At 47.4% G+C, this 27,147-nt stretch overlaps 1 protein-coding gene across 5 annotated transcripts in view; it reads left to right on the forward strand.

Moving 5' to 3' along the window:
* Positions 1 to 27,147, forward strand: part of Spata13 (spermatogenesis associated 13) — a 129,168-nt gene that overhangs the window by 78,642 nt on the left and 23,379 nt on the right. Inside the window, exon 1 of one of the 5 annotated variants that reach the window (XM_039093323.2) lies at positions 10,364 to 11,036. The exons of 3 other annotated variants lie outside the window; for them this stretch is intronic. Coding sequence is in view for 1 of the 2 variants with exons in the window: in XM_006252115.5 (XP_006252177.1) it covers positions 20,155 to 20,209 (55 nt within the window). In the remaining variant the exon portion in view is untranslated. Of the gene's footprint in view, positions 1 to 10,363; positions 11,037 to 19,359; positions 20,210 to 27,147 lie in introns of those variants that run through there. One more of the 5 variants, XM_006252115.5, reaches the window with a different exon arrangement.

A 27,147-nucleotide genomic window follows, 5' to 3' on the forward strand; every position in this document is an offset into this window, starting at 1 on the left:
CTCCATGGCAACTAAGGCATCTCTGGTCTAGATGCCTAATCAGTCTGTAGCTTATAGAAGCTTCCACCATGCTCCCTTGCTGACTTGTGGCTCCTGTTGGACCATTTCCTACCCCTCTGTCTGCCTAGTTAAGGATCCTTTCTTTCTAGATGTTAGGATGTTACATTAGTTACTTTTATGATGCCTTATAATGTGAACAATGTATGTAAGGTCATCATAGCTTACCGTTCTAGAGGGATAAGAGTCCAACCTGACAGATGTGGGAGACTGGGGACAGCAAGCAGCGTGCAGCATGCATGGCAGCAGGAGCGGGAAGCTGACAGTGCAGATCTTCAAACACAAAGCAGAGCAAACTGGAACTGGGGCAAGGCAGTTAGAGCAGGCCTCGACCGTGATGTAGTTCCTCTAGCAAAGCTGCACCACCTTCCCAGATCGTGTGACCAGCTGGGCGCCAGGTCTTCAAGTGCGTGAACCTGGGGAGGAACATTGTCCGGTCTAACCACCACATTCCACTACCTGACCCCTGTAAGACTCATGATCATATCGAATGCAAAATGCATTTTGTCCCACAGTCCTTTAGTCTGAACACTGTCTAAAAGTCCAAGTCAGGGTTTGTTTGGTTTTGGTGTTTGTTTGTTTGTTTGTTTGTTTTTTAAAGACAGGGTTTCTCTGGGTAGCCTCAGTTGTCCTGGAACTTGCTCTGTAGACCAGGCTGGCTTCCAGCACAAACATCCGACTACCCCTGCTTCCTGAAATATGTGCCACCACTACCTGACTTCAAGGTAATCTCTTAATTGTGACCCTACACACACACACACACACACACACACACACACACACACACACACACACACACACACACAGAGCAAAGTGGACACTTTGAACATACAGTGGCACAGAATGTACCCTCTGTGCTGTTTAGTTTTGTCAGCTTGACTCAAACCTACACATAGCTGGGGAGAGGACTTGAGAAAATGCCTCCATAAGATTAGCTTGCAGGCAAGTCCTTAAGGTATTCTTGATTAGTGAGTACTATAGAAGGGCCACAGTGGGCAGTGCCATCCCTGGGCACTGGTCCTAGAAAGCAGGCTGAGCAAACTGTAAGGAACGAGCCAGTAAGCAGCACCCTCCATGGCCTCTGTGCCAGGTCCTGCTTCCAGGTTCCTGCCATGGCTTCCCAGGGCGATGGACTAAAAGCTGTAAGACGAAAATAACCCTTTCATCCTCAAGTTGCTTTTGGTCATGATGTTTACCACAGCAATGGAAACCCTGATGAAGACAGATTTCCATTCCAGGAGGGAGGATTTAGGGGACAGGGGAAATCCTAGACTGCTTAGGATGGCGGCTCCCTCACTTTGCTGCCTGCAGCATACTCTTGGGCAGAATTCTCTCCCTCGAGTGCAGCTCTCCTTGGGTGACGTCTCATAGTCTGGCATCTCCAACAGCCAGTGCTCTCCACCGCAACCTAGGCTTCACCATCCTAGCTTCACACAGTGGCCTCTCACAGCCTCCTTCCCTCTTCATGCAGGGGCTCCCTGCCACACACTGCCTGGCTTCAGTGGCCCTCTGAGGCTGGGGAGGAAGGATCTATGAGCCCTTCACTCTTGCATTCTTCATGCCTCAGAATCCAGCACCACTCGGGCAACACCGTCAAGTTCCTGTCAGCCTGGGGTAGAGCTTGGCCCCCTCAAGCCACAGTAGCAGATGCTTTGCCTCACTCTTCCTTTTTGGAATAGGGAAACAGTTTAGGTCTTTCTCTTTCACAGGTTGGAAGCTTTCAGATGGTGCCATCTTGGGTAATGTTCCCTTCATGCCAGTGAGGAGCCTGAGGCCTCTTATTGGTGGTGCTAATCTCCATAAGAATTACAATCTCTCTTTTATCCAGAGCCTTGCTCACAGCCTTAAATTTACCAGCGCTTCCCTCTCCAGACTGCATTTTAGATATTTCGTCACACTTGCAGACTGCACATGCATTATTAATTATCAGTAGTAACCACACCACAGATTCTACATTATGTTGTCTTGAAATTTTCTCCATCAGATAAAAGAGTCCACTTTTAAATTTACCCTCAGGCAAATTCTTAGGACAAGGGTAGAAGGCAGCCATATTTGTTACCAAAATATCAGAAGAATGGCCTGTAGCTCAGCTGCTGTTAAAGTTCTTAATGCTCTCTGAAAACACTTGAGCTGAGCCTCTATGTTCTCTTTGATCTCGGCACTCCTCTGAGGACAGACCACCACACTCTGCCTGCTGCATTCAACTGCTTTTCTAGTCCAAAATTCCAAAATCTTCTACACTCTTACCCCACACCCCCATGTCAACATGCTCAGGGCCTTTGTAATCATCCCACTCCTGATACCAAGTTCTGTTCTAGTTACTCTACCATGACCAACAGCTTACAGAAGAAAGCTTTTATTTTGGCTATGGTTCCATCCTCGCAAGAAGAGGTGAGGCACGGCAGCAAGAACATACCTTCCACAGCAATTGGGCCTTCAATAGCATGACACAGAGTGTGAACAGAAACCAGAAAGGCTATGAACTCTCAAAGTTCATCTCCCAGTGATATACTTCCCCCAGCAAGGCTACACCGCCTCTCTAAACAGTACCACCTGCTGGGGAGCAGGTATTCATGTATCTGAGTCCACTGGGGACACTTCTCATTCTAACCATCACAGAGGTGTTTGGCATACCAACCAGCCAAGTTCTGAAATGACTTCCAGCTTTACGAGCCTATGGATTGAATACAGATACTCCCCCAAAAACTTTAACTGGTTTAATCAAAGTCACATTCATTGTGTGTGAACATCGCATGGGGTCCCGATATCAGCAAACCACTTAATTAAAGAGACCTTTTTGAGGCTAGACATGACAGCACACACCTATAATCCGGCACCAAAGAGGCAGAGGCAGGAAAATAGTGAGTTCAGTACCAGCCTGAGCTATACAGCAAGGCCTGTCTGGAGAAGCCCCAAACAAATTAAAAAGACTGTGGCTGAAGAGATGGCTCAGAGGTTAAGAGCACTACTGCCTTGCCGGAGGATATGAATTCCATCCCCAGTACCATAGGATGGCTCACACAGATCTGTAACTCTTGTCCCGAGGGATCTCTTATGGCCTCCACATATACAAGATGCAGAGACACATGGAGGCCAGGCACCCATACACCTAAAATAAAGATTAAATTATAACACAAACATTTAAATTCTTCTAAGAGCCAAATTGGGATGTTTTCGTAGGAACTGAACTGTGACAACATGAATCATTAGTTTTGTTAGCTCGGGCAGTGACTGTATCAGCTCTTGTGGGAGGGCTGGGGCATCTAAGTGCCTTCTAAGGAAGAGTTAGCAGTTACTGTCTAGGCCCGGCTTCTCTTTAGTGGAAGAATTGGAGAGAGAAAGCAACAGAGTCACAGGCAAAAGATAACCGGGAAGCTAGTTTATAGTCCTGCAGTTATTTAAGTTGTGTGTGCAATGTGTGAATGTGTATTCTCTCTCTCTCTCTCTCTCTCTCTCTCTCTCTCTCTCTCTCTCTCTCTCTCTCTGTGTGTGTGTGTGTGTGTGTGTGTGTATTCATTCTCCAAAAAGTTAAATAAGAGATTTGTTTTTATATGCTCCAGAAAAGTTGATGAGAAATCGTTGAGATGAACTCTGAGACATGCTGGTGATCACTCGGCCTCTGTGAATGCCTAGAAGCATATTTCCTCCTCCCTGGTCGGGCATTGTCAAAATATGCAGAAGCAGAGGTATCCATGTTCGGTGGTAGAGCACATACCCAGGGTGCCCGACGTCCTGGGTTCCATCCCGGTCACCAAGGAAAAGAGAAAGAACAGTATCTATGGTTGCGGTTTTCTCAAGATCTAGAGATGTGAATGTTTCTTATTCCACTTTTCTCTTTTCTATTGTTGCTATTATGTTTTGTTTGAACCTAGGCTGATCTCAAATTCAGGATCCTTCTACTTCTGCCTTTCAAGTGCTGGGATTATAACTGTACGACCACACCCAGCTAACTGACTTTCATTCTTCCTTTTTTTTTTTTTATTTAAGAAATACCTGTGCAGAGCTAGAGAGATGGCTCAGGGGTTAAGAGTACTAGCTGCTCTTCTAGAGGTCCTGAGTTCAATTCCCAGCAACCATCTATAATGAAGTCTGGTGCCCTCTTCTGGCATGCAGGCATATATGCAGGCAGAACACTGTATACATAATAAGTCTTAGAGGAAAGAAAAACATCTGTGCTTTCTTAGTGAAATGATTTCTCTTCTCAAGTTTGCCACTGTGTGCTGTGCTTCTGGTTAGTAACAGCCTTAGCTCTGTGTGAGGGAAGCCACGTGGGCGGTCCTGAGAACTGCCTTTCTGTTATTGGGTGTGGTGCTGGTGATAAAACTGAGGAAGGCTGATCATCACAGTGGCACTTAGCAATGTCGTACACTCACCAGTGACTTTATAAAAGTTCATTGATAAAGCTGCTGTGGGCAGCTGGGTAGTTCAAGCCTGTAACAGCACTCAGGAGGCTAAGGCATGAGTTTAAGGAATTTAAGGGTAGTGTGGGCCAAATAGTGAAACTACACTATCTAGGTTCTGGGGATAAGTCCCAAGGCCTTGAGCATGCTACTTACGCAGTGATCTGTCACTGGCCGACATTCCCAACCCATTAATTAATTCATTAAATTTCACTTCGAGTGTGTCCCTAAGTTTTCTAGTGTAGAAATTAATCCTGGTTCTGCCTCCTAGTCCCATGCTCCCAGAAATAAGATTCAGACTCAAGATAATTTACAAATACCTTAGCCATATAGCTAGGCTCTACTCAGGTTAGATATAACTAGAGATAGCCCATCTATTTTAACGTACACTTTGCCCTGTGGCTGCTCACCTGTGCTCAGGTTCCATGAGTCCGTCTCGTCACGTCTTCCTGGTGAATCTTCCCGCTCGGGCTCGATCCCAGAATCCTTGCTCTCTCCTGAATGTCCCACCTCTGTTTTCTACCTAAGCCATAGACCCGCAGGCTTTTTAAATTGGCAGGTGATGTATCCATACAATACACACGGTAGTCTCTATATCCTAGGCTAGCCTTGGACTCATTGTATGTCCTGGACAGACCTTAAATTTAACATCATCTTGCCTCAGAATCCTAATTGCTAAGATACAGCCATGTGCTATAATGCCTAGCCTTCACAGTCGTCCTACCTTAAGCGCGCACACACACACACACACACACACACACACACACACACACACACTCACTCATTCATCCACATACAGACGTGTATGTAATACAAATCTCACACACATGAAATCATATCTAGGCTGAGAATGGCAGAGCACCCTTCTGATCTTAGCACTTACGAGATGGAGGTTGAAGGGTTGAGAATTTAAAGTCACACTGTGCTGCATACCCCTCCCCTTATTAAAAAAATATCTTATTCTTAATTATGTGTATATGTGGGCACAGTTAACATGTGAGCGCTGTGCCTGAGGAGGTCGGATTTTCCTGAGTTACATTTGTGAGCTACTGATGGGATTGCTGAGAACCGGACTCCCGTCTTCTGGAAGAGCATTCCCAGCTTTTAACAGCTAGACCATCACCTCAGCCCTCTTATGGTTTGAAAAAGCACTTTAGTGCAACTCAGCGGGACACTTGCTTAAAATGTGGGTTCTATCCCCAGGTTGCTTTAATTAAATAAGTCAATAAAGCCTCAGTCAGCACGTGTGTTAAAGCACTGCTTGTTAGTAAGAAGTAACTGGCGAGAGAGTGCTGAGGTTGGTTAGTGCAATAATAGAGAAAAACCATCTCTCCTGGAGGTGGGTTCAACTTTTGCTTCTGTTTTAGAGTGTTTTATTTCGAGAGAGCTTCTCATGCCCTCTAGCCAGGTCTGCCGCTGCTCCCAAGTGCTGGGATTGTGAGTATACACCATTGTGCTGGGCTTGCTTTTCCAGCCAAGAGAATCAACTAGCTGTAGTTAATTAATTGTGTGCAAATAGATAGGGAGGCTAGGGGACAACTTGTAGGAGTCCAGTTTCTCTCTTGTCTGTGTGGGTGCCAGGGATTGAACTGAGGTTGTCAGGCTGATGACAAGTGCGTTTGCCTGCTGAGATAGGCCTCTCTCTGTTGCCCAGGCCTCCTCAAATTATATAGCTCAGATTGGCCCCAGCTTGACGACAATCTTCCCGCTTTAACTTCCCAATTGCTGGAATTACGGGTTCCAGCCACACACCCACTGTGAATTGACCTTTTATGGCTTTATAACCTACTCCAGTAATCACTCATTACTTAATTACATTTGTGTGTGTGTGAGTGCATGTGTGCAAGTGAGTATGTGCCTGTGTGTGAGTGCATGTGTGCCTGTGTGTGTGTGTGTGTGTGTGTGTGTGTGTGTGTGTGTGTGTGTGTGTGTGTGAGACTGCCCTCACTCCAAGTTAGGAAAGAGGATCAAATCAACTCAGTCTAGATTCCTAGTGTACCACACTGGATCTGTCAGTCTTCCTCAGAAGAACATGCATTTCTAGCAACATTGGCATCACCATACAAATAGAAACAACTCAATTTCAGTCATCCCCTGCCGCAACCCCTGCCCAGGTTCCAAACCAGGGCCTTGCATATCCCACAGCTGCCCTACTGAGCCATGTCCAGCCCTTCACCTCCAGTGCTTTCTAAGGCATGATACAGATAAAGACCAACTTTATCTACAAAGGATACGTGGGTAGGATCACAGCTGTCCTTCCTTATCTGTGTGATCCACACTTACAGAACAAATCTCAGATAAAAATATTTGGAAGAAAAATTGCAAAGACTTGGTAGAGTGACTAGAAACATTGTCCTCATTACTCTACAAATAACCCACCGTGACATCCTTTTACACCATGTTTACACTGTCTTGGGTGTTGCAAGTCACCTAGGAATGATCAAAATCTGGAAGAGGATGTATATAAATTCTGTCTTAGGGATTTGAGCATCCCAGGGGGCTAGAAATCAGCCCAAGGCAGATGTGGAGGGAGCTGGCCAACTGTCTGTGAGCCACACCAGCACAGCCAAAGACTGGTATGAGGGTGAGCTTTGGAAACCTGCTCTGAAGTTTTTAAAATGCCATGTTCGACTGTTAGGAAGAAATTAAGTAAAGTTGGAGCAGTACACACACACACACACACACACACACACACACACACACACACACACACACACACCCTGCACCACGAAGATCGAAGCTAAGAGAACAGGAGTTTGAGACTAGTCTGAGTTCCATGGGGGCCCATTTCAAGAAAGTATTATAGATAGGATTGGTCACTGTTTTTACAGTGGTCTACAAAAACAATTCAAAGCTAGAACTAAGCAGGGGGAGTGACATTTGCATTCTCAACATAAATTTCTTTTTTAAATTGTTTTATTTGTTTGTTTGGTTTACATTTCTGAGGCAGTGTCTCTGGAGCCCAGCTAGCCTGGAAGTCACCGTGTAGGACAGGCCAGCCTGGGATTTAAGGCAACCTTCTAGTTTCTCCTTTCTGAGTGCTGGAATTACGGCTGAGTGTCTCATATTTTTCCTGTGAGAACTGTTTTTAATTTTTCTTCATGATTTTCTTTTCATTTCGTGGGTGTGTATATGCACATGTATGTATGTATGTATGTATGTATGTATGTATGTATGTATATGCACGTATGCATATGGATATATATGCACATGATTGCAAGTACCAGAGGAGGCCAAAGGTATCGTGGCCTCTTAGAGCTGAAGAAAGATGTAGGCAAGCAGATCTGAGCCTTGGGACAGAGTTGCTGGGTATCAGATCAAGTCCTTGGCAAGAGCAGTACACGGTACGAGCCCCAGGGGATGAAAGTCACCCAACCGGTGGGCACTTAGGGGATCTGAAAACATGAGCATTCCCTCTGGGGGTTCCACTGGCTAACCACTTAGGTGACTTTCCAGCCTTTGGGGGGCCTTTTTAAAGAAACCTTCCACCCTAAAAGAAGAAATGGCAGTGTCTTCTACCACAGGAAAACCGTGCTGCTTTTCACACAATTGACACAGCAGTTTCCCCACTATTACCTCTGTGGAAAAACTTGCCAGGAGCATTTGCTAGGTCCAGGAGGATGGTCAGAAGAGGTAACTGGGAGCTCCCGTGCCATCGTGCCATTGTTCTAAGTGGATGGGTCAAAGAAGAAACGTGGGGTGCCCAGCAGGGATGCGTAGGCAGCCTTGTAGGAGCCCCGTGAGATGCGCAAGATGCGAGCCACACTAGCATTCCCTTTGGGGTTCTGCTGCTGCCTCCCTGTCTCCCCTCTCCCTGGGCCCCGCCCCCGCCCACCTGGCTAAGCATCTGCCCAGCTTCTCCCTGGTTTGCATCATCTGCTGAACATTTACTTTGCAGATTAAAGCGTGGTTTATCTAAATAGGAAAATGTGCCGGCCCCTTCCCAGTGTTTAAGGGCCAACAGTTTCAAAATTCAATCGTGTAAACACAGGGACACTCCCAGACGTTCTCATTTGACAGTGAAATGTACACCTAACTCAGAAGCACGGAGATTTATGGACATTTATTTTCTTTCCCTAACGAGGGGCTGGTGTCAGTTGTGAGAACACCCTCGAACTGGCCTCGGTGTTCGGGCTGTTTGTTGTGTTGTTTTTTTTTTTTTTTCCGGAGCTGGGGACCGAACCCAGGGCCTTGTGCTTCCTAGGCAAGCGCTCTACCACTGAGCTAAATCCCCAGCCCCTTGTTGTGTTTTTTGAGGCAGGCCTGGAACTGACAGATGAGCCTGCCTGGTGTACATGGTGCCTGGCACTAATTTAATTTTTTTTTAATGAACAATTGGTAAGTTTGGAACTTTTAGGAACTCCTGTCTGACCAGCTGTGAGGGCCTTTCTGATAACATCTCTGGAAGGGCCCTGGCCCTGGCTATTCTGAGACTTTCTGGGTTGGACGGTGGGGCTACCGTCTTCTGCTTCCTGTAGCTGGGGAGGGACGCCTGGCCTAGGACAGAGGCCAGGGCTAGGCCTGAGCCTCTACTTTTGTTTGTTTCTCCATCTTTTTTCTTTTTTTAAGATTTATTTATTTATTACATATAAGTATACTGTCACTGTCTTCAGACACACCAGAAGAGGGCATCAGATCTCATTTACAGATGGTTGTGAGCCACCATGTGGTTGCTGGGAATTGAACTCAGGACCTCTGAAAAGAGCAGTCAGTGCTCTTAACCACTGAGCCATCTCTCTAGCCCCCTCCATCTGTCTTACTTGGGTTTCGTTTTCTTCCTTTCTCTTTTGTTTTGTTTGTTTATAAGTTAGATTGTAAATGTGCTGTGGCTTCAAAGAAACTTCTTTTTAAAAAAAACAATGGTGGCCTGGTGGGACACACCTGTAACCTAGCACTTGGGAACTTGAGCCAGGAAGATCAGGGATTCTAGGGTATTGGCTCAGAGGCTGAGACTGTATTGGGCAATGTTAAGACCCTGCCCCAAGGACAAATAGGGAAGATACATTGTGCATCTATGACATTACCAAAGAATAATCAAATATTAATTAACAAAACAAAAGCCAGGTGTGCCGGCTTATATCTGTGATTTCAGCCCTTGGGAGACGATGTCTGTAATCTGCTCTTGAGGCAGCCAGATTGTAAGGAGATCAGTGGATCTGGCTACAGAGTGGGTTTCAGGCCAATTCCAGAGACAGTGGACGACTGAGACGGGGAAAGCCTAGGGAGATGGCTAAGGGGTAAAGTGCTTGCTGAGGAAATAAAAGGACCAGAGTTTCAAATCCCTAGAATCATGGTAACGTTTGGGGGTGGTGTCACATACACCTCTAACCCCAGTGCTCCTCCAGGAAGATAGGAAATGGAACAGGAGAGACCCTGAAAGCTTACGGGTCAGCTGCCCTGGCCCTCACAGAGGGAAAACAAGATAACCTGTCACAAAACAAGATGAAGGCAGGAAGTGCCATCCACAGTTTCCTCTGACCTCTGTCCACATTGGTACTTTGTCATGTAGTGTGTGTGTGTGTGTGTGTGTGTGTGTGAGAGAGAGAGAGAGGGGGGGGGGAGACAGACAGACAGGGATAGAGAGACAGAGACAGAGAGACAGAGATGGAGATTTTTAAACTCTGTCCCTCCTATAAATGAGACCCTTTGTCCTACAGAGTGTTCTACCTTACTTCCTTTTATCCTGTGATAAAAACCACAACCAAAAGCAGTGGGAGCCCACTGGGGAGTGGGGAGGGGTGGTTAATTCACTCCCATGGTCCTGAGCAGAAATCAGATTGTTTTGTTCAGTTTTTTTAAGAGGACGGACGGATGGGTAGGGGTGGATCTGGGAGGAGCTGGAGAGGGGGTGAGTGTGATCAAACTCGTTGTGTGCGATTCTCAAGGAACTACTATAAAAATGAGAAGAGGAAGAAAATCAAGGGGTCTGTACTCAAATTGCCACACCAGTCACTTCTGTGCTAAGACACCGGAACTTGGAGTCATGACTGACCCATCATGGTGTGGATTGGGCAAGAACGCGTGTGCACAGGAAGAGTGTCAAAGGTGTCCTTTGTCACCCATGTTGATGAGGGTGAACAATTGCACCTTTACTGTTTGCAGCTGAACCGCTTATGATGCAAGTCTGTGTGGGTCAGTGTCTGTGCCTTGCTCCTGGTGGGAAGTTCTGAGTTTAAATAGCCCTGAGGCTTTGTCGGGGGAGGGGCACCTGAGTTTCAGCTACCAGAGGAGGGAGAGGCTGGGCAGCCAGGAGCTGCTCAGGAGCTGGAGTGAGGTGCTCAGATTTGGGTCTCAGAACCTTCCTTGGCCTAGATAGTGGAGTGGGGAGTGTCTGCCCCTAATTAGGTTGCCACATAGCTCAAAAGTAGGAAAAATGGCAATAGTGCTGGGGGAGTGAAGAATGGGAAGTCTAGAGAATTGTCCGGATGCTGTAGGCAAGGGAGGAGTCCATGACATTGGTGCCAGGGTGACAGGGAGCAGGTTCCCAGCCCTGTGGGCGGAACTGGAACCCTCAGCTTGGTCTTTATTAGGCCCCAGATCACAAGGCTCTCTTGAGGGAAGGAGGGACACAGGCTAAAGGTAAGGGTTTTCTGGACCAGGTTGGGGTAGGGGTGGGGGTGGGGTGGGGGAGGGCAGGAGAAGACATTGACAAAAGTAGCAAATACTTGGGATAGGTAGATCCCCAGGAGCTTGGAGGAGCTCCTTGCTGCAAATGAGATTGAGCCCTGTCCCCACCCCCACCCCCATTCCTTTGCCTGTAGTTTCTAGATACTCGAAGGCTGAGGCAGGAGGATTGCTGGAACCCCAGAATTGAAGACCTTCGTGCACACATCTGGGAAACTGCATTTCAAGAAAAAGGTCAAAGGCTGACAAACTGGCCAGAATAAAAAAATTGCAGTCATGTGACTCAAGGCCTGGAGGAGCTCGGTGACCTAGATAAAAAGAGCCTTTGGGTTCTACACTAGAGCAGGACACTGAAGCCAGGGAGGGTCAGGATGTTACCGTGGCACTAGTTGATAAATTTTGCTAAACCCATGTGATACTCTCCTCATTTTATAGCTGAAAATATCCTGTAAGTGCCAAGGATCCATATGTAGTGATTAAAAGAAATTCTATCCCTGTGGGACAGCATCTGAGAGCTCATTAACATGAACGTGCTGATTGATGTTCACCCTTGCTAAATGGTTTTGGTGCAAGTAACAACATGTGCATGTCAGGAAGTTCAGTCCCTGAGGAGGCTGTAGCTCTGCTGAGGAGAGCTGACCCAGGATGCCCACGGTCCTAGGCTCCATCCCCAGCGCCACAGTAGGGGGGCATTCCTTGATTTACTATTGTGCTGTAATCTCTGGTATCATGAGACATCATCTGTGTTTCTATAAGATGTTTGTGTATTGACTGGCCATTTGGCAGACAAGTCCGCTGGAGATTTTTGCCTAGTTTTCATTTGTTCGTGTGATATTTTGTTATTGAGTTGTGTGAATTTAAAAAATATTATACTCTGGAAATGAGCACAGCTCCCTGTCTTCCCCTAAAATGATGGGATTTATTCATAGGAACTTGTTCCTTGTGTCATGTTTTATTTGATTTTTCAGTTAAATAAATTGACATGTGAGAGGGTATAGAAGCATATTTCTTTGCAAAGTTGTGTGTGTGTGTGTGTGTGTGTGTGTGTATGTGTGTGTGTGCGCACGCGCTGGGGATCAAACACTGACTCTTGGCCTTGCTAGGCAAAGCACTCTTCCTGCTATGTCACACTCCCCTCCCCTCCTTTCTGCAAAGTTCTGTAGTACTCATGGTACACATGTATAATCCAGGTACTCAGGAGGCTGAGGCAGGAGGATCAACAGTTTAAAGTCAGCTTGGGCTACCTAGCAAGACCTTCTAAAACCCAGAGTTAAATTTAGTGTAAATCTTTGGAATTACTTTTCTTACATTTCTTTCTTTCTTTGGTGTGCATGTGCCACAGGATTCAAGTGGAGAGGTCAGAGGGCAGCATGCCGGAGCTGGTCTCACCTACTTCCTTGTGGTTCTTAGGACTCAGGCACCTTTATGTCTTAGGGGCCCTTGAAATTCTTGAACAACACAATGATCATTTCCCCGCTTTTGCCTTAGTGTTGTGTGTATGTTCAAAAATCTGCTTCTAGTATTTTGGAAGCAATGGATTTATATATTGATAGTTTGTTTTAAAACAGGCCACATGTTTCTGTTTTTCTTTGGTACAATTAACAGAATGAAGTAGTGAGGTCGGGAGGATAGGAGACTTGCATGGCTAATCCAGCATCATTTGACCTGTCTTCTGTTGGAGTGATTTTCTGGTGAACAGATTATTGGGTCAAAAAGCCAACATAGGATCCCACCCCTCCACTGAGTCCTTCTGGCCAGGGGCAAGTGACTTATCTCAGAGTCTTAAAATCATCAGTAAAGGGAGAACTGACTTCATCTCTGACTCAGAGCCAGAAACCTGGCCTGACACAGTGTGGGTGACTCTTGTGATCACTTAGGAGCACCCATGGGGCACAAGCAGTGAGCGTTTCAGCTGCTTATTTGACCACACCAGCCAGTGGCCCGTTCTGGACCAGCCGCCCTATCCACACAGTGGCTTAGAGCTCAGGGTAGGGCGCTCAGATACAGCTTGAGCTGATTTAAAACACATACACTCAGGTTATTAGGGGAGTCTTTACTGAACCTTTTCCTTGATTTGTGTGACCCAAAACCTGAGTAACCACACAATTGCCTATGAATCACCTAAACATTTATTACCCTGAGACTCCATCTGGCATTTTATTAGAACGAAGGACAAAGAAGAAAGGCTATGTCCAGTGACCCCGGTGTGGGTCTCACATGTGTGACTCCTCCAAGTATAACTTTTATCAAGGCATTGGGGTGCATGACTGTCTTATTATGCTGGAGATTGTGAGTTTGAGACCAGCCTGGACTGAAAAATGGTTGCCTAGCATGGCTTCTGCTTCCCGACTCCCAGAAGTCCTCTTGGTTTGATCCTTATTATCATTATTATTCAGGGTGTGTATGCTTTGGTTTCTGTGCTTTTGTTGTTTTTTAAAGTCTATTTTTATGTAGTGGGCATTCACTGGAGTGATGTAGCAGTCATGTGGAGGAAGGGCAGAATGTGTGGGATCCGGGTCTCTCCTATCCTACGGCTCCCAGGGACCAAACTCAGGAAGTCAGGCCCTGTGGTAGGCGGCTTTACCCTGTCTTGCCAGCCTCATTTGCTATTTTGAGACAGTCTCACTACATAGTACCCATGATGGCCCTGAAGTTGCCCTCCTGTCTCTAACTCTTACTAAGCTCTGCGGTCACAGCCCCTCCATACCCACCCTGCTGGGGTTACAGCATGCCCCTCCATGCCCACCCTGCTGGGGTCACAGCATGCCCCTCCATACCCACCCTGCTGGGGTCACAGCATGCCCCTCCATGCCCACCCTGCTGGGGTCACAGCATGCCCCTCCATGCCCACCCTGCTGGGGTCACAGCATGCCCCTCCATGCCCACCCTGCTGGGGTCACAGCATGCCCCTCCATGCCCACCCTGCTGGGGTCACAGCATGCCCCTCCATGCCCACCCTGCTGGGGTCACAGCATGCCCCTCCATGCCCACCCTGCTGGGGTTACAGCATGCCCCTCCATGCCCACCCTGCTGGGGTCACAGCATGCCCCTCCATACCCACCCTGCTGGGGTCACAGCATGCCCCTCCATACCCACCCTGCTGCGGTTACAGCCCCTCCATGCCCACCCTGCTGGGGTCACAGCATGCCCCTCCATGCCCACCCTGCTGGGGTCACAGCATGCCCCTCCATGCCCACCCTGCTGGGGTCACAGCATGCCCCTCTTTGCCAAGCCTGCTCCTGCACTTCCTTTATGCTGCTTATTCAAAAGTTTTCTTTGAATGAACAGTCCTAGCCAGACATGGCGGTTTGTATTCTACCTATAATCCCAGACGTTAGAACACCAAGACAGAACTGCTAAAAATTCAGAACTAACCCAGGCTACAGAGTGTAAACTCTGTCGGGTGGGGTTGGGGAGGAAGGAAATATAAAATCTGATCTCAGTTGCTTAGCATCTGAAAGGGTGACAGTAACTGGGCAGTGAGGACAGCTGGTTAAGGCTGTGTTGACCCCAGCTTTGTCCAGTGTAGAGGTCACGTGTCCTGTCCCACCGTCTCCTTCCCTGCCTGCGTCGTACTACATGCCAAGGGATTATGAATGGCATTGGCTGTGCTTAACTTGTAAAAGAGGATGAATCCATTTACTTATCTGAAGGCACATCCTCGCTGCTGGTGTTTGGCTGGCTGCTAAGACTGGATGGCAGCATGCCGTCGCCAGTTGGGAGATAGTGTGGATTCCACAGAGTCCGAGGAATCCAGAAATTGTGCTTCCTTTCAAAGCGAGGATTAGGAACTGGCCATAACTGCCCGAAGCCTGCTGCCCCTAGGCTGAGATTACAGGACTCTAGTAACCACTCCCCAGCTGGTATTTCGTGGTTTATCATTGCCTATAATCAAGGGTTTTAGAAAGGAACAGAGTGTTCTGTCTCAGTCTCAGAGGAACATGATAAGGAATTTAACTTTTTATTATTTTTTATAAGGTACAGGGTCTTGCTTTGTATGTAACCTAGACTGGCCTGAGCTCTCAATCCTGCACCAGCCTCCCCAGTGCTGGGGTTATAAGCAGGCACCCCCGGTCCAGCTTAGAATTTAACAGTTTGCAGCAAACTCACACAGAGCTTTCCAGCTCCTAGCAGTTAGAACCATCTCTGTTTCACGTCTAGTGTTTGTTCCAGTCGTTGTAAAGTAGGATCAGAAAGGAGAACCTTCCAGGAGACCATGTGTTTAATGTCCAAGTTTCAGAAAGCGACTTTTAATAACTCTTTTTTTTTTTTAAGATTTACTTATTTCACGTATGCGAGTACACTGTCTCTGTCACACCAGAAGAGGGCATCAGATCCCATTACAGATGGTTGTGAGCCACCATGATGTGGGTGCTGGGAATTGAACTCAGGACCTCTGGAAGAGCAGTCCAGGCTCTTAATCGCTGAGCCATCTCTCCAGCCCCCAGAAAGTAACTTTTAAAGAAGAGAGAATATTAAATGCCCTAGGAAGGACACACACACACACACACACACACACACACACACACACACACACACACACAGAGCAGTTGTCCTGGGTCCCTGTGACCATTGATCTTGAGGCCTGAGTGTGTACCTGGGGACTTTGCCCAGCTCAGCTGTCACACTGAAGATGTCAGGAGTGATGTGATGCTGGCACACAATCCAGATCATACAGGGATAGGGTTTTAAATAACTGGAGAAATACAGACAAGAAGATAAAGGGGTGAAGTGTATCCTTCACCTATAATTTGAGGTAGTCCCCCTGCCTCAGACTTCTCTAGGCAGCATCTTTTCTACAATTTTACTTTCATTTATTTATTTTGATAATTTTGGGCTGGTGTTTAAATGCCTGAGGCCAAGGGAGCCATGTCTGAGTTTAGCCACTATATTCCACTGCCTTACCCCTGTGATCAGATAACGCGATGTGCTTTTAGTCCAACTTCAAGACCCCTCATTGTCTTTCACAGTCTCAGTGCTTTTTAAAAGTCCAACGTCTCCTCTTGGGACTGAAGCCATCTCGTAAATATACCCTCCAGTAAGATCAAAAAGGAAATTACATACTTCAACATATAATGAATGCCACAGAATACATGTTACCATTCCAAAAGTGAGGAATGGGGACATAGTGGGCAAAGACTGGACCATAGAAGACTGAAATCCAGCAAAACAGACACCAACTCAGTAGCTCCCTGTCCAGGGTCAAAGGCTCAGATGTCTGTGCCCCCTGCAGTTTTGCTGCCTTCAATCTCTGTCTCTGCGTCTCCTCAGCCCCCCGCCCCTCCCACATTCTGACTGGTTTCACTCCTTCTGTGCTGTGTGCAGCTTCTCCCCCGCAAATGTCTCACAACTCTGGCATCTTCAACATCTGGAGTCTCCGCTGCAAACCAGGCTTCATTTTCACAGCTTCATACAATAGCCTCTCACAGCTTCCCGCCCTCTCGGCCTTCAGGCAGAAGCCTGTCATAAGTGGCCCTCTGAGACCGAGGAGGAAGAATCAATGGCCTTCACTCTTAAACCCTCTGTGCCTCTAAAGCCAACACCACGTGGACAGCACTGCCAAGTTTGGCTGCCACTTCAAATGAACCCTGCCCCACTTGAACCTCATTAGCAGCAACTTTTTACACTTTTGCTCTCTAGGAGCAGACAGTGCCTTAGGCCCTCTTTCACAGTTTGGAAATTGAGTTTGGTGGAAGTTTGCCTGAGGACTCCTTTTCCTCTTTCCAGTGAGGAGCCTTAATCTCTAAAACTGCAGCCTCGTGCTTCACAAGTGTCTTTCCAAACTGTAGACCTGCATGCTCTTTTCTCATTGTGGACCTCCATAAGCATTATAAAAAATAACCATACCACTAACTCAATATTAAACTGTCTTGACATGTCCCTCTCCAGAGAAGTTAGTCCATTACTGTTTAACTTAGCCCCAGGAAAGTTCTCAGGTCACAGGCAAAAGCCAGCCAGATTCTTTGCCAGATATCATGTGCATAGCTTCTAGCTATTTTTCCCCTCTGAAACATCTTGACCTGGGCCTCCATCATCCACATGGCTTGCAGCATTCAACCCTTTTTTAGTTCAAAATCTTCCAGAAAATAGCATGGCTAGCTAGCTTCTTCACATCAACAGCCCTCTTTCTGGTCCCAATTTCTGTATTAGTTAGTTTCCTGTTACTTGATAACATACCATGAACAAGGTAACTTAGAAGGAAGAGTTTATTTTGGCTTACGGTATTAGAGGGATAAGAGTCCAATCACTACGGAGAGGACATTGCCTCAAGTCCAAGGCAGGTCAGCAGGAATAGGAGGCTAAGGTACCACATCTTCAAACTCACCCACGAGGCACAGAGAGCCAACTGGAAACAGGTACTGTGTACTCTGTGAGCCCACCTCCAGTGACACATTTCCATCAGCCAGAAGGAACCCACTAAACTCCCCCAATAGCACCACCAACTAGTGACCCAAGTGTTCAGATGCCTGCGTCTCTAGGGGAAATTTCTCATTCAAACCACAGCAAGGCCTGTGCCACCCTGCCTGTCATACTTTCCAAGCATTTGCTATCACTATGTGATGTGGGAATCCATTTCTTATGAGTTATTTCTTGACTTGGTGTCCTCTGTGTTGCCTACTACAGTAGATATACAAAGGGACATGTTTCTTTGGAAGAACAAGACTAATTTTCACCCTGTTAGAGGTTTGTTTTTGGAGCACTGGCAAATGTAGGCTATAATCCCCAAACATTTTATAAAAGTCCTAAAGTCAAACCTGTTTGCTCTATACTTTTTCCCCCTCAGCCTGTGCAGAGGTGCACACCTGAGCAAGTGTGTGTGCCTGTGTGGAGGCCAGAAGCTACACTGGATATCTTCCTCAAACTCTCTTCACTTTATTTTTGAGACAGGGTCTCTCACTGGTCGGTCTGAAACTTGCTCCCAAACCCTAGGCCTCACACATACCGAACCTCTCCATCACTGAGCCACACGCCTTCCAGTCTTACGTCGTCATCTGAAACTGACTTGACTTATGTCTGTTTCGCCTTCATTTTAGGTTGCTTATTTTGTTCGTTTTAATGTGTATGGGTATTTTGTCTGCATACATGTATGTTGACCAGATGTGCTCATGTTATCCAAGGATGTCCAAAGAGGACATCAGATCCCTGGTCCTAGAGCTGTAGATGGTTTCGAGTCACCATGTACGGTGCTGGGAATTATACCTGGTTACCAGGAAAAGCAACCAGTTCTCTGAACCACTGAACTCAAGTCCCTCGTCTGGTTTTTAATTAAATGAAATTTATTTCCAGTTGTTCTGGAGGCCAGGAATTTCAGTGTCAAACTTCCAGAACCAGATGAGGGCTCTCTTGCTTGTATGATGAAAGATGAAATATAACATGTGACCAGAGCCTATATGATGTGAAATTTTGTTTGTTAACAATTTATTATTTATTTTATATACATTGGTGTTCTGCCTGCATATATGCCTGTGTGAGGGTGTAAGATTCCCTGGAAATGGAATTACACACAGTTGTGAGCTGCCATGTGGGTGCTGGGAATTGAACCTGGGTCCTTTTGTGAGAACAGCCAGGCTCTTAACTGCTGAGCTATCTCTCCAAACCTTTTCATTTATTTTTGAGGCAGGGTTTCTATCAGTCCAGGCTGGTATCTAAGTCACTTAGTATCTGAAGATGACCCTGAACTCTTGATCTCTCCTGCCTCAGCCTGCTAAGTGCAGGTGTGAGCCACGCCCCCCAGTGTGTGTGTGTGTGTGTGTGTGTGTGTGTGTGTGTGTGTGTGTGTGTGTGTGTGCGTGTTTTGCAGGTGATTAAATCCATAGCCTTAACTTGGGTGTACCCTAAGCTTTGGTACTGTTGAATTGATTTATTTTGAGGCAAGATCTCACTACCACAGATGCAGGCTAGCTTTGGACTTACTGTTCTCCAGAGTGAAGGGTTTACAGACATGCACCACCTGACCTAGCTTGATGCTGTGACTGCCCAGGGAACCTGGCTGTTTCTAGGATCCCTGGGTATTTACAAGTTGCAGTGGCCCAGGACAGCTAACCTTTATCAGGAACCAGAGAGGTGGCCCAGATACTGAGTCAAATCTTTCAAACAACCAGGGGAGGGTCATGAGTGTCCAGCTCCCCTCCTCAGCACGTGAGGAAGCGGAAGCCAGGTGGAAACTTGCGTTAATCTAGTGAAGGAAGCAGTGGGTTGGCTCCCTCTGGTTTTGAAACACAAGCTTACGATCGCCCCTGCATTTTACCAGCTGCCTTTATCACTTGTTTGACCCATACATTGAGGATGGTCACACGACCAGTGGTTTTGTGTGTATTAGCTTGTTATTCATAAAGTTTAAAAGACAGTGACTTCCTGTCTAGAAGAAATGAAGGAAGCACACTGCTGACAGCCGCCTCGTCAAATGTAAAAGAGTAGCCTGATAATTGCTTATTTGGGAAATACAGAAAAGCATGAAGGAATTAAAAATAACTCACCCTGTTATTTCATGGAACTGCTTTTAAAACAAAGCCCATATTTCACATAGTAGCGGATACAAGTATTACTTTCATACACATACTTATTATGTGTCTATCTTAGTTTTTACACATACTTTTTTTCAAACAAAAGTCCCTTCTTTAGTGATTCCATAAATTATAGTTAGTGTTATGTAGCATAACTCAAATTTTTGGCATTCCATGCTGCGAAATCTTAACTCCATTTCCAAACCCAGCAACCTCTGTGCTTTTCTCTCTGAAACAAACCTTTGGGAAAGTGCTCTGTGAGGTGAGGGCAGCCCTGGGGGCTGGTGTTAAAAGCAGCACTTTTCCATCACTCACTGAGCCGCTCAGTGGATTTGCCTTCGTTTAGAATTTCCTCCCAAAAGCCAGCGCGTGGTGATGTTGCTGGAGCGACTAAGCCTGAGTCACGGGCAGCAGGCTGTTAGTTTCTGGGCAGCTCCGGCCAGGAGAGCACACAACAGTCAAGAGTTCCCGCAGCTGCCAGCCTGACCCGCCTGCCACCCTCCAGGATGAGCTGAGGACCTGCTTCCTTGGTCACACCCTCCACCTGCTGTGTGTGTTCAAACAGAAGGATGGTAGCTAGAGGAGAAATAGCACGATTTTGGAGCCTGGAAAGCCTTCACATGGGTATGTGTGCAATTCTCCTGTGGGCAGCATTGCTGACTACTCTCTTTCTGAGCTGAGGCGCCCATTCTTCCTCTCCCTCTGCTCCCCCCTCCTCTCTAATCTGGTGTGAGTGTACCTGGAAGGAAAAGGGAGAATCTCATTTTTCCCATGAGAGGGTCCCTCAGAGAAATCGATCTTGGGTGTGACAGGGCAGTCAGAATAAATGGTAGGAGCAGGTGTGGACCACTTCTTGCGAGCCTCGGGATGGGGAGTTTGCTGCTTTGGTTGTTACAGGGGGCTGTTTATGTTTGGCAAAAATCTCTTTTCTTTTAAAAGGCGATCCCTGTGTGCCTGTGCGCCTGTGTGTAGAGATGTGCAAGTGCTCCCTCCTGTGCTGGGGGGGGGGGGGCGAAAGCTGAGAATTGGTTTTAAAGTTTTACTGTTTTGAAAGTAATCTGGGCATTACATTCACCTCATCTTACTGATAGTTCTTCATCAGTAACTGGACCAGACTCTAAATGTGCAAGCAATGTTATTCTAGGAAGTTACAAACTGTAATCCATGCACTCCTAAGGAAATAAGAGGGGGGAGGGGGACTCACAGGAAGAATTCCCCCTCACTGCAGATGCTCTAAAAACAGAGCTTGTCTTTGGTCTTGCCTTAAATAGGTGCCAGGACGGTGTGCTGGGGTGAATGGGAACTGTGGTTGACAGCTTGAAGGAAGGGCCAGCCGGCAGCGAGGCTGTCTGTAGTCGCTGCTTTCTTCCTTGTTTGGATAGTGTTCTTCAGGACAGGGATGTGGTTATGGTTTCTGTCTCTGGCAGACTATCCAACAAGACTAGAGTGAGTGACAGGCTCAATCACAGCACCTGCCATCAGACGTGGCACGGCAGAGTAAAGCCAGGAGAGAGGGACAGGGAGATAAAGGGATGATGTCTTCCTGCAGCCCCCTTCACCTTGGGTTGCCTGTCAAGAGGAATGCTCTCCCCATGTTACCGGCGATGTGTGGGACTCTGGAGTCTTTCATAAAGGCTCGTCCTTTGGGGAATGAATGGATGGGTACTCAGCTTCTGTGACCAGCCTAGCTTCTCTGCTGAACCACTATGGAGGGGCCAATCTCCAGCCAGTCTGCTTTACTTCCCAACTCTGGGACTTCACTCAAGCCGTGAGCTTCCAAGAACTGTCTCAGAGTCTTGGCATACTGTGCACGAGCACAGGTAAAATCATGGCAAATGGTGGGATGTCTTGTAATAATAATTATCCAAAAGAACTGAAGCTCCTGTTGGTGGGTTTCTGCCCAGGGCACCCCTGAGAGGGCAGGAGAGAGGAATGAACCCCAGGGTCAGCTGCTAGATGCTTCTCCCAATCGGGAACAGTAGATGTGACCCCCATTTTTTAATTTCCAGGGTTTTTTTCTTCTTTTAAGTGGGATCTCTTAGTCCAGTCAGTCTGGTCCTGAACTCAAGAACCTCCTGTCTAACAATCTTGAGGGTTGAGCATATAGGCACAGGACACCACCACAGCTAGTTGACACCAGTTAGCAGTGAGGTTGTAGTTGCTGCTGCTTCCCTGGATAAATGATGGTAATTCTGGAACTTGTTAGTGTTGAATACCATGCGGGATACATGTGAGCAACCCGGCTTCCTTGGCTGGCAGGAGGACCTAGTCAGTGGTAGAGGGATGTAGCCCCTCAGGTGTCAGGCAGCAAGGATGGATGTGGCCAGCCGCCATCAAAACCAGGGCCCGACAGTGGTGGGACTGAGGAGACTACAGACACTTTAGGACATGCCATAGGTGAAGCTGGGGCTTGTCACAGGGCATAGAGAGGCCAAGTTTCCCCTGGCTGCCACCCAGGCTTCCCATCCCAACTCATCCTGTCTAGTCAGTTTACAGATGAGCACAGTGATCCAGAGTGTGGATAGCGGAACTCCAGGCAAGCTGACTACACCAAGGGGTGGCTTTGATGAAATGGAAAGACTTACCAAGCCATCTGTAGGAAAGTAAACCCACTTCTAGAAGGTTGGATGACTAGGCTGGGTTGTGATGTGTCTTCCTCCTGTTGGCTCTGGACAGCCTGACACACGTCGAGTGCCTGTGAGAGCTGCATGTGGAGAATTGTTTTTTTTTTTTGTTTTTTGTTTTTTTTGTTTTTTTTTTCGGTTTTTTTTTTTTTAAGATCTTAGATGTTATAAAGGATAACCAACAAGGGCGACTATTTCTGGGCTCTGTTTGAGCCTTATTGTTGGTTTGTATGCTCCACAGATGCAAAGATAACTATTTTTGAAGAATGGACTTCAAGGCAGCAGGACATGATAGTTAGAGTTTATATTCAACTGTGAAAGACGCCCCATGCTTTATTTAGTTCAGTCTGCAGCACACAGTGGCTCACAAATGAGTCCCTGTCCTTAAGGTCTGTGGGACATAGTCGTGGAATGGAATAACAGTAATACGGCTTAGGATAATAAGTGTACACGAGGTGTTTTGAAAGAGGTTAAGCCCGTGCCCGGGTCAGAGATGGTTATTGTAGGGCATCGAAGCACAGATAAGAGACAGAAAGTTAGGAAACCCTCTACTAGAAAGAGACAATTGACCTTTAAGAATGATTCAGAACTCTGAGCTCTTGGTGAGGGAGGGAGCAAAACAATTTCTCCCATCAGAACAGGGACCGGGAGCGTTCCTCAGCACCAGTGTTTCCACTGCTGTACAAGCTGTGGTATGGTCTGGCGTGGCGTGCTGGGGCCGGGCCACAGACACACATCGTCGAACAGGTCCATGGGTGTGCTGCCATGGGAGGTTAACTTACAGGCCCACTGCCTCAGTTTTTGTCTGACCCCGAAGCCATCTGAGAGGCTTTTGGAAACAGCTCTCCTCTTAGTCCTGGCTCAGTATCACCAGAGAATAAGGTGGGATTTTCTAAGCCTTCTCCATTGGGGCAGGGAGCCATGCCCTTGGGTGTGGGGCAGCCCCTGAAGAAGAGTGAATAAGGTATGGCTGTAGCTGGGTGGACATTGCTGGTTCCCTCTGTGGGCAAGGAGGTGGCCTGAGGGTGGCTCTCTGGGCTGAGGGGCTCGGCCCACCATCAGCTGTAACCACAGCTGCCGGCCTGTGAGGCCATTTCCGCTTTTGAAGAGGGGGAAGCTGGAATAGCTTATCTCAGCCTGGAGGAAGTGTAGTGAGCGGCAGGCAGGAGGTTTTCTGAAATGTATGTTTTTAACAGACTACTCTAAGCACGGGAATTTCCCCCAAACAAAGCGTTGGGGAAATCCCCACCCTGCTGCCAGGCTGGGAAAGGGCACTGCATTAGCAAGTCTGTGGGTGACAGCCCATCCCTTCCCAGCTGCTGCGCCACCTCCAGACCCAGCCCTGAACACTAGCTGAAAGGCTTGGGGCCTTCTCACCTTGCTTCACATCCGCCTCAGACAGTGCGGGTCAGGGGTGTTTTTCTCAGTTACACAAGAGAAAGCCAAAGGCCCAGAGATCATGGCTTTCCCAAGGTGGCCTCCCTGGGACTCAGACCAAGCTCTTGGGACTCCGCAGTTCAGTGCCTTAAAAAAGCCCTGTCAGTTTGCAACAATAAGCCAGCAAGAAAGAGACTTGTTTGTTTGGAGAAGAAAGCCACATCAGGCATGGGGGTGGGGGCAGTGGGGGTGGGGAGGGGACACAGCAGTTGTTTTCCAGAGACTAGCCAGGAAGGGGGTACAAAGCTTGCCTCCAGTGCTGATGCTGTGTGAGGTCATTTCTTTAGAATCAGTCTCCCTGAGATTGGAGAGCATGGCCTGCTGATTTCACAAGGAATGGAGCTGCCATTCATTGTGTTTCTGATTGTGTTCCTAAGAGTCCTGTTCACCAGTGGCCACAGGAGCCTAGGCCTTGGCCCCTTCTCCCTAGGTAGCATGTAGCCCTCTGCACCCCATCCTGGGGTCCTATCTGGCTGGAGTTTCTCAGATGTCCGATAGAGGGTTGTTCCCTTGTCCAACAAGGTAACAAACTTGGACGTCAGGAGGTGCCTTTCAGAACAAACTTCTAGAGGCCATGTGAAAGGGACAGGGCCATTGAACACGCAGACAGTGCCCCAGAGAAACAGCCTGCCTAAGGGTGGGTGCTTACCAACCAGAGTGAGCTGAACCCACTGTGTCCTGTTTCTGAAGCTGGTGGGCTCTTGAAAAGTGTTCTTCCAGCATTTCTCTAGCCTGACGTATGTGCTGACCTCAGCACACAGATCTGATAGAAGATGAGGTATGGACTCTCTTAACATACTCAAGGCTCTGGGTTCAATCCCCAGCTGTTCAAATATCGAAAAAAGAAGATAAGGGGAAGTCCTTCCTGAATTTGGCTAAAGCTTCAGTTAGCAAGTACTTAGAAATATAACTTGTCTGCTCTTGGGGTGGGTGAGACCTAAGGGTTTGGCATCTTAAAGTGACTGGTTTTGAGCAGCCTTCTCTCCATGTGTACGGGATTATTTTGCTGAGAGAGGGAGAATTAGTTTTCCCCAGGGATGCGCTCTGAAACGATTACACAGTACCAAGCTGACTGCCCTATGATCAGTACACAGGAGTAATACTAAACAGAATCAGGAAGTTGTATTTATACATTTATTCTTGTGTGTGTGTGTGTGTGTGTGTGTGTGTGTGTGTGTGTGTGAGAGAGAGAGAGAGAGAGAGAGAGAGAGAGACCATAATTAAAGAAGACCATGAGTTTGAGAGGGATCTGGGAAGGATTAGAGGGTGTGGGAAGTAATGTTAACTCTGTCTTTAACAAAAAAGAATGTCACAAGGAGAAAAAGTGTCTTTTTCCATACTTGTAACAAAATCTTATAGCAGAATGAGCAACATCACCTCTATCATGACTGAGTTCAGAACCCAAAGAACTGAAAGCAGGACTTCCAAGGCATGGTGAGCACACTCGTGCAGATGGCCGAGGGGTAGGAGCGCCTGGTAGGCTCAGCACATGGGGCAGACATGTGGAACAGAGAGGGCAGCACACACAGCCTTGATACAGAGGGAACTGTGACTTGGGCAGCACGGAAGGACCATGAGTGTACTGTGCTGAGTGAAACGCTCACAGCAAGGCTGACACTACACGGACACAAACCGTCTGAAATGCTTACAGAAACAGGAAATAGAGCTGTGGTTGGCAAGGAGTAGGCAGGGGAGAGAGGAGGAAAGGAAGTTAGTGTTTGTACAGGGTTTTGGTTTTGCAAGATGAGAGTTCTGGATGTCCAAGCACAGCTGTGGAGCATACCCTAACACTACTCAACTGCGCTTTAAAAAGGGCTTAAGCTGGGGTTTTAAAAAATTAGACTAAAAAGAAAAATTACATGTTTAGCTGCTTGTGGAGATATAGGCACATAATCCCAGCATTGGAGAGAAGGGGGGAGATAGAAGAGGGGAGCCTGGGCTACATAGTGAGACTGTCTCAAAACGACTAGCCAAAACAACCAGTTCTCCTGACTTTGTGGAATTACATTTTGAGAAGTTACATTATCAGTTCTTTATTACTCAAAATCACTGTGGCTTAATAAGTCGGCTTTACTGACTCCCATGGATAGCAGAGGTATTTAGAGCCTTCGGCAGCTTGTAGAAGTGACTTCAGAGTACCGGGCCTCAGGGAAGAGGTCCCCCCCCACCAGAGGCAGGTGTGGGCTTTGGCATCCATCAGGAATCCATCAGGCACACACCAGGGCGTTTAGCTGCTCTTTCCCCATTAGCAGTGTTGAGCTCAGATGAAAATCGTTTACTGCAAGTGTCTGGCACCAGTCAGACCACTGGAGCAGAATGAAGTCAGTCCAAGGAGGCCTTGGATGCTGCAGGGAGCTTTTCGTAAAACCACCAGGATTCTGAATTTCTGTGAAGGCAGCCCCGGGCACAGGTGGGGAATTAGATGCAAGGGGTGAAGACCTACTGTGGAATTTTCTAGCCATAATCTGAGGTGGGTGCTGGGATTCGAGTCAAGGAGACCTGGTGTCCATCCTGGCCTGGCCTGGCCTGGCCTGGCACAGACTTACTCGGTTATGTAACTTCTTGGAACCTCTCTTCCCTGCTGGCAGCTTGCATCCTCCGTGGACAGCACTGGGTGTCTTCTCTGAAGCAGGTGTTTACATGGGGCACTGAGCATACAGAGAAGAAGCATCCATCTCTCGCCCCTGGGACAGGCAACTCTGGGAGTCCTTAGGTTTAGGGGGAACTTTAAATCATAGACATCTTTAAGGTCCCAGAAGGCAAACAATGAAGACAAACTTAGGAGGCCATTCAGCCTCGCTAGGAGGAACAAAGCTTAAAGCATCAGAAGCCTAGCAGTTACTGCCACTCCCAGAGCAGTGTGGAAGTATTGAAGCTTTGTTCTCAGCCCACGTTACTGTCTCTCACACAGATCGTCTATCTCATTACCTGTAACTGGCATTGCAGAGATGGCCAGGGCTGCCCTGGAATGGGAAAGGGAAGAACATTCCATCGAAGTCCCACCACACAGCGCCCAGTAAAAGAATATTCTGCACTTCTATGTGTTTTCTTAAAATCATTTTGTTTGTTGTTTATGTATGCACACCGGGAGGTCAGGGGACAGCTGCTGAGAGTCAGTTCTCTGTTTCCACCACGTGAATCCTGGGGATAGAACCCAAGCCCTCAGGCCTGGCGTTGGGCGTCTTTACCACTGAGCCATCTTGCCAGCCCCAGTTTCATTTTAGGATGCATTTAGTTATTTATACTGATTGGTTGAGATAGGCTCTCCACACTTAGCCCTCGTGTGATTGGCTTTGAACGTACAGCAATCCTCCTGCCTCTGCCTGAAGATGTGGCTTTTAAATGGAATGGTTAAGAAGCATGAGTCTTGTCTGAGGAAGGGTGTCATGTAGGAGCATCAGGATGCCATCAGAACCAGGGCGACATGGTGTGTAGAGGACCTCGGGGCTTTGACTCCCCGAGGCTGACGAGCAGTGGTGCAGTTGGTAGTGAGTGGGATAA

The sequence above is a fragment of the Rattus norvegicus genome, chromosome 15 (genome assembly GCF_036323735.1).
Source record: "Rattus norvegicus strain BN/NHsdMcwi chromosome 15, GRCr8, whole genome shotgun sequence".
NCBI lineage: Eukaryota > Metazoa > Chordata > Mammalia > Rodentia > Muridae > Rattus > Rattus norvegicus.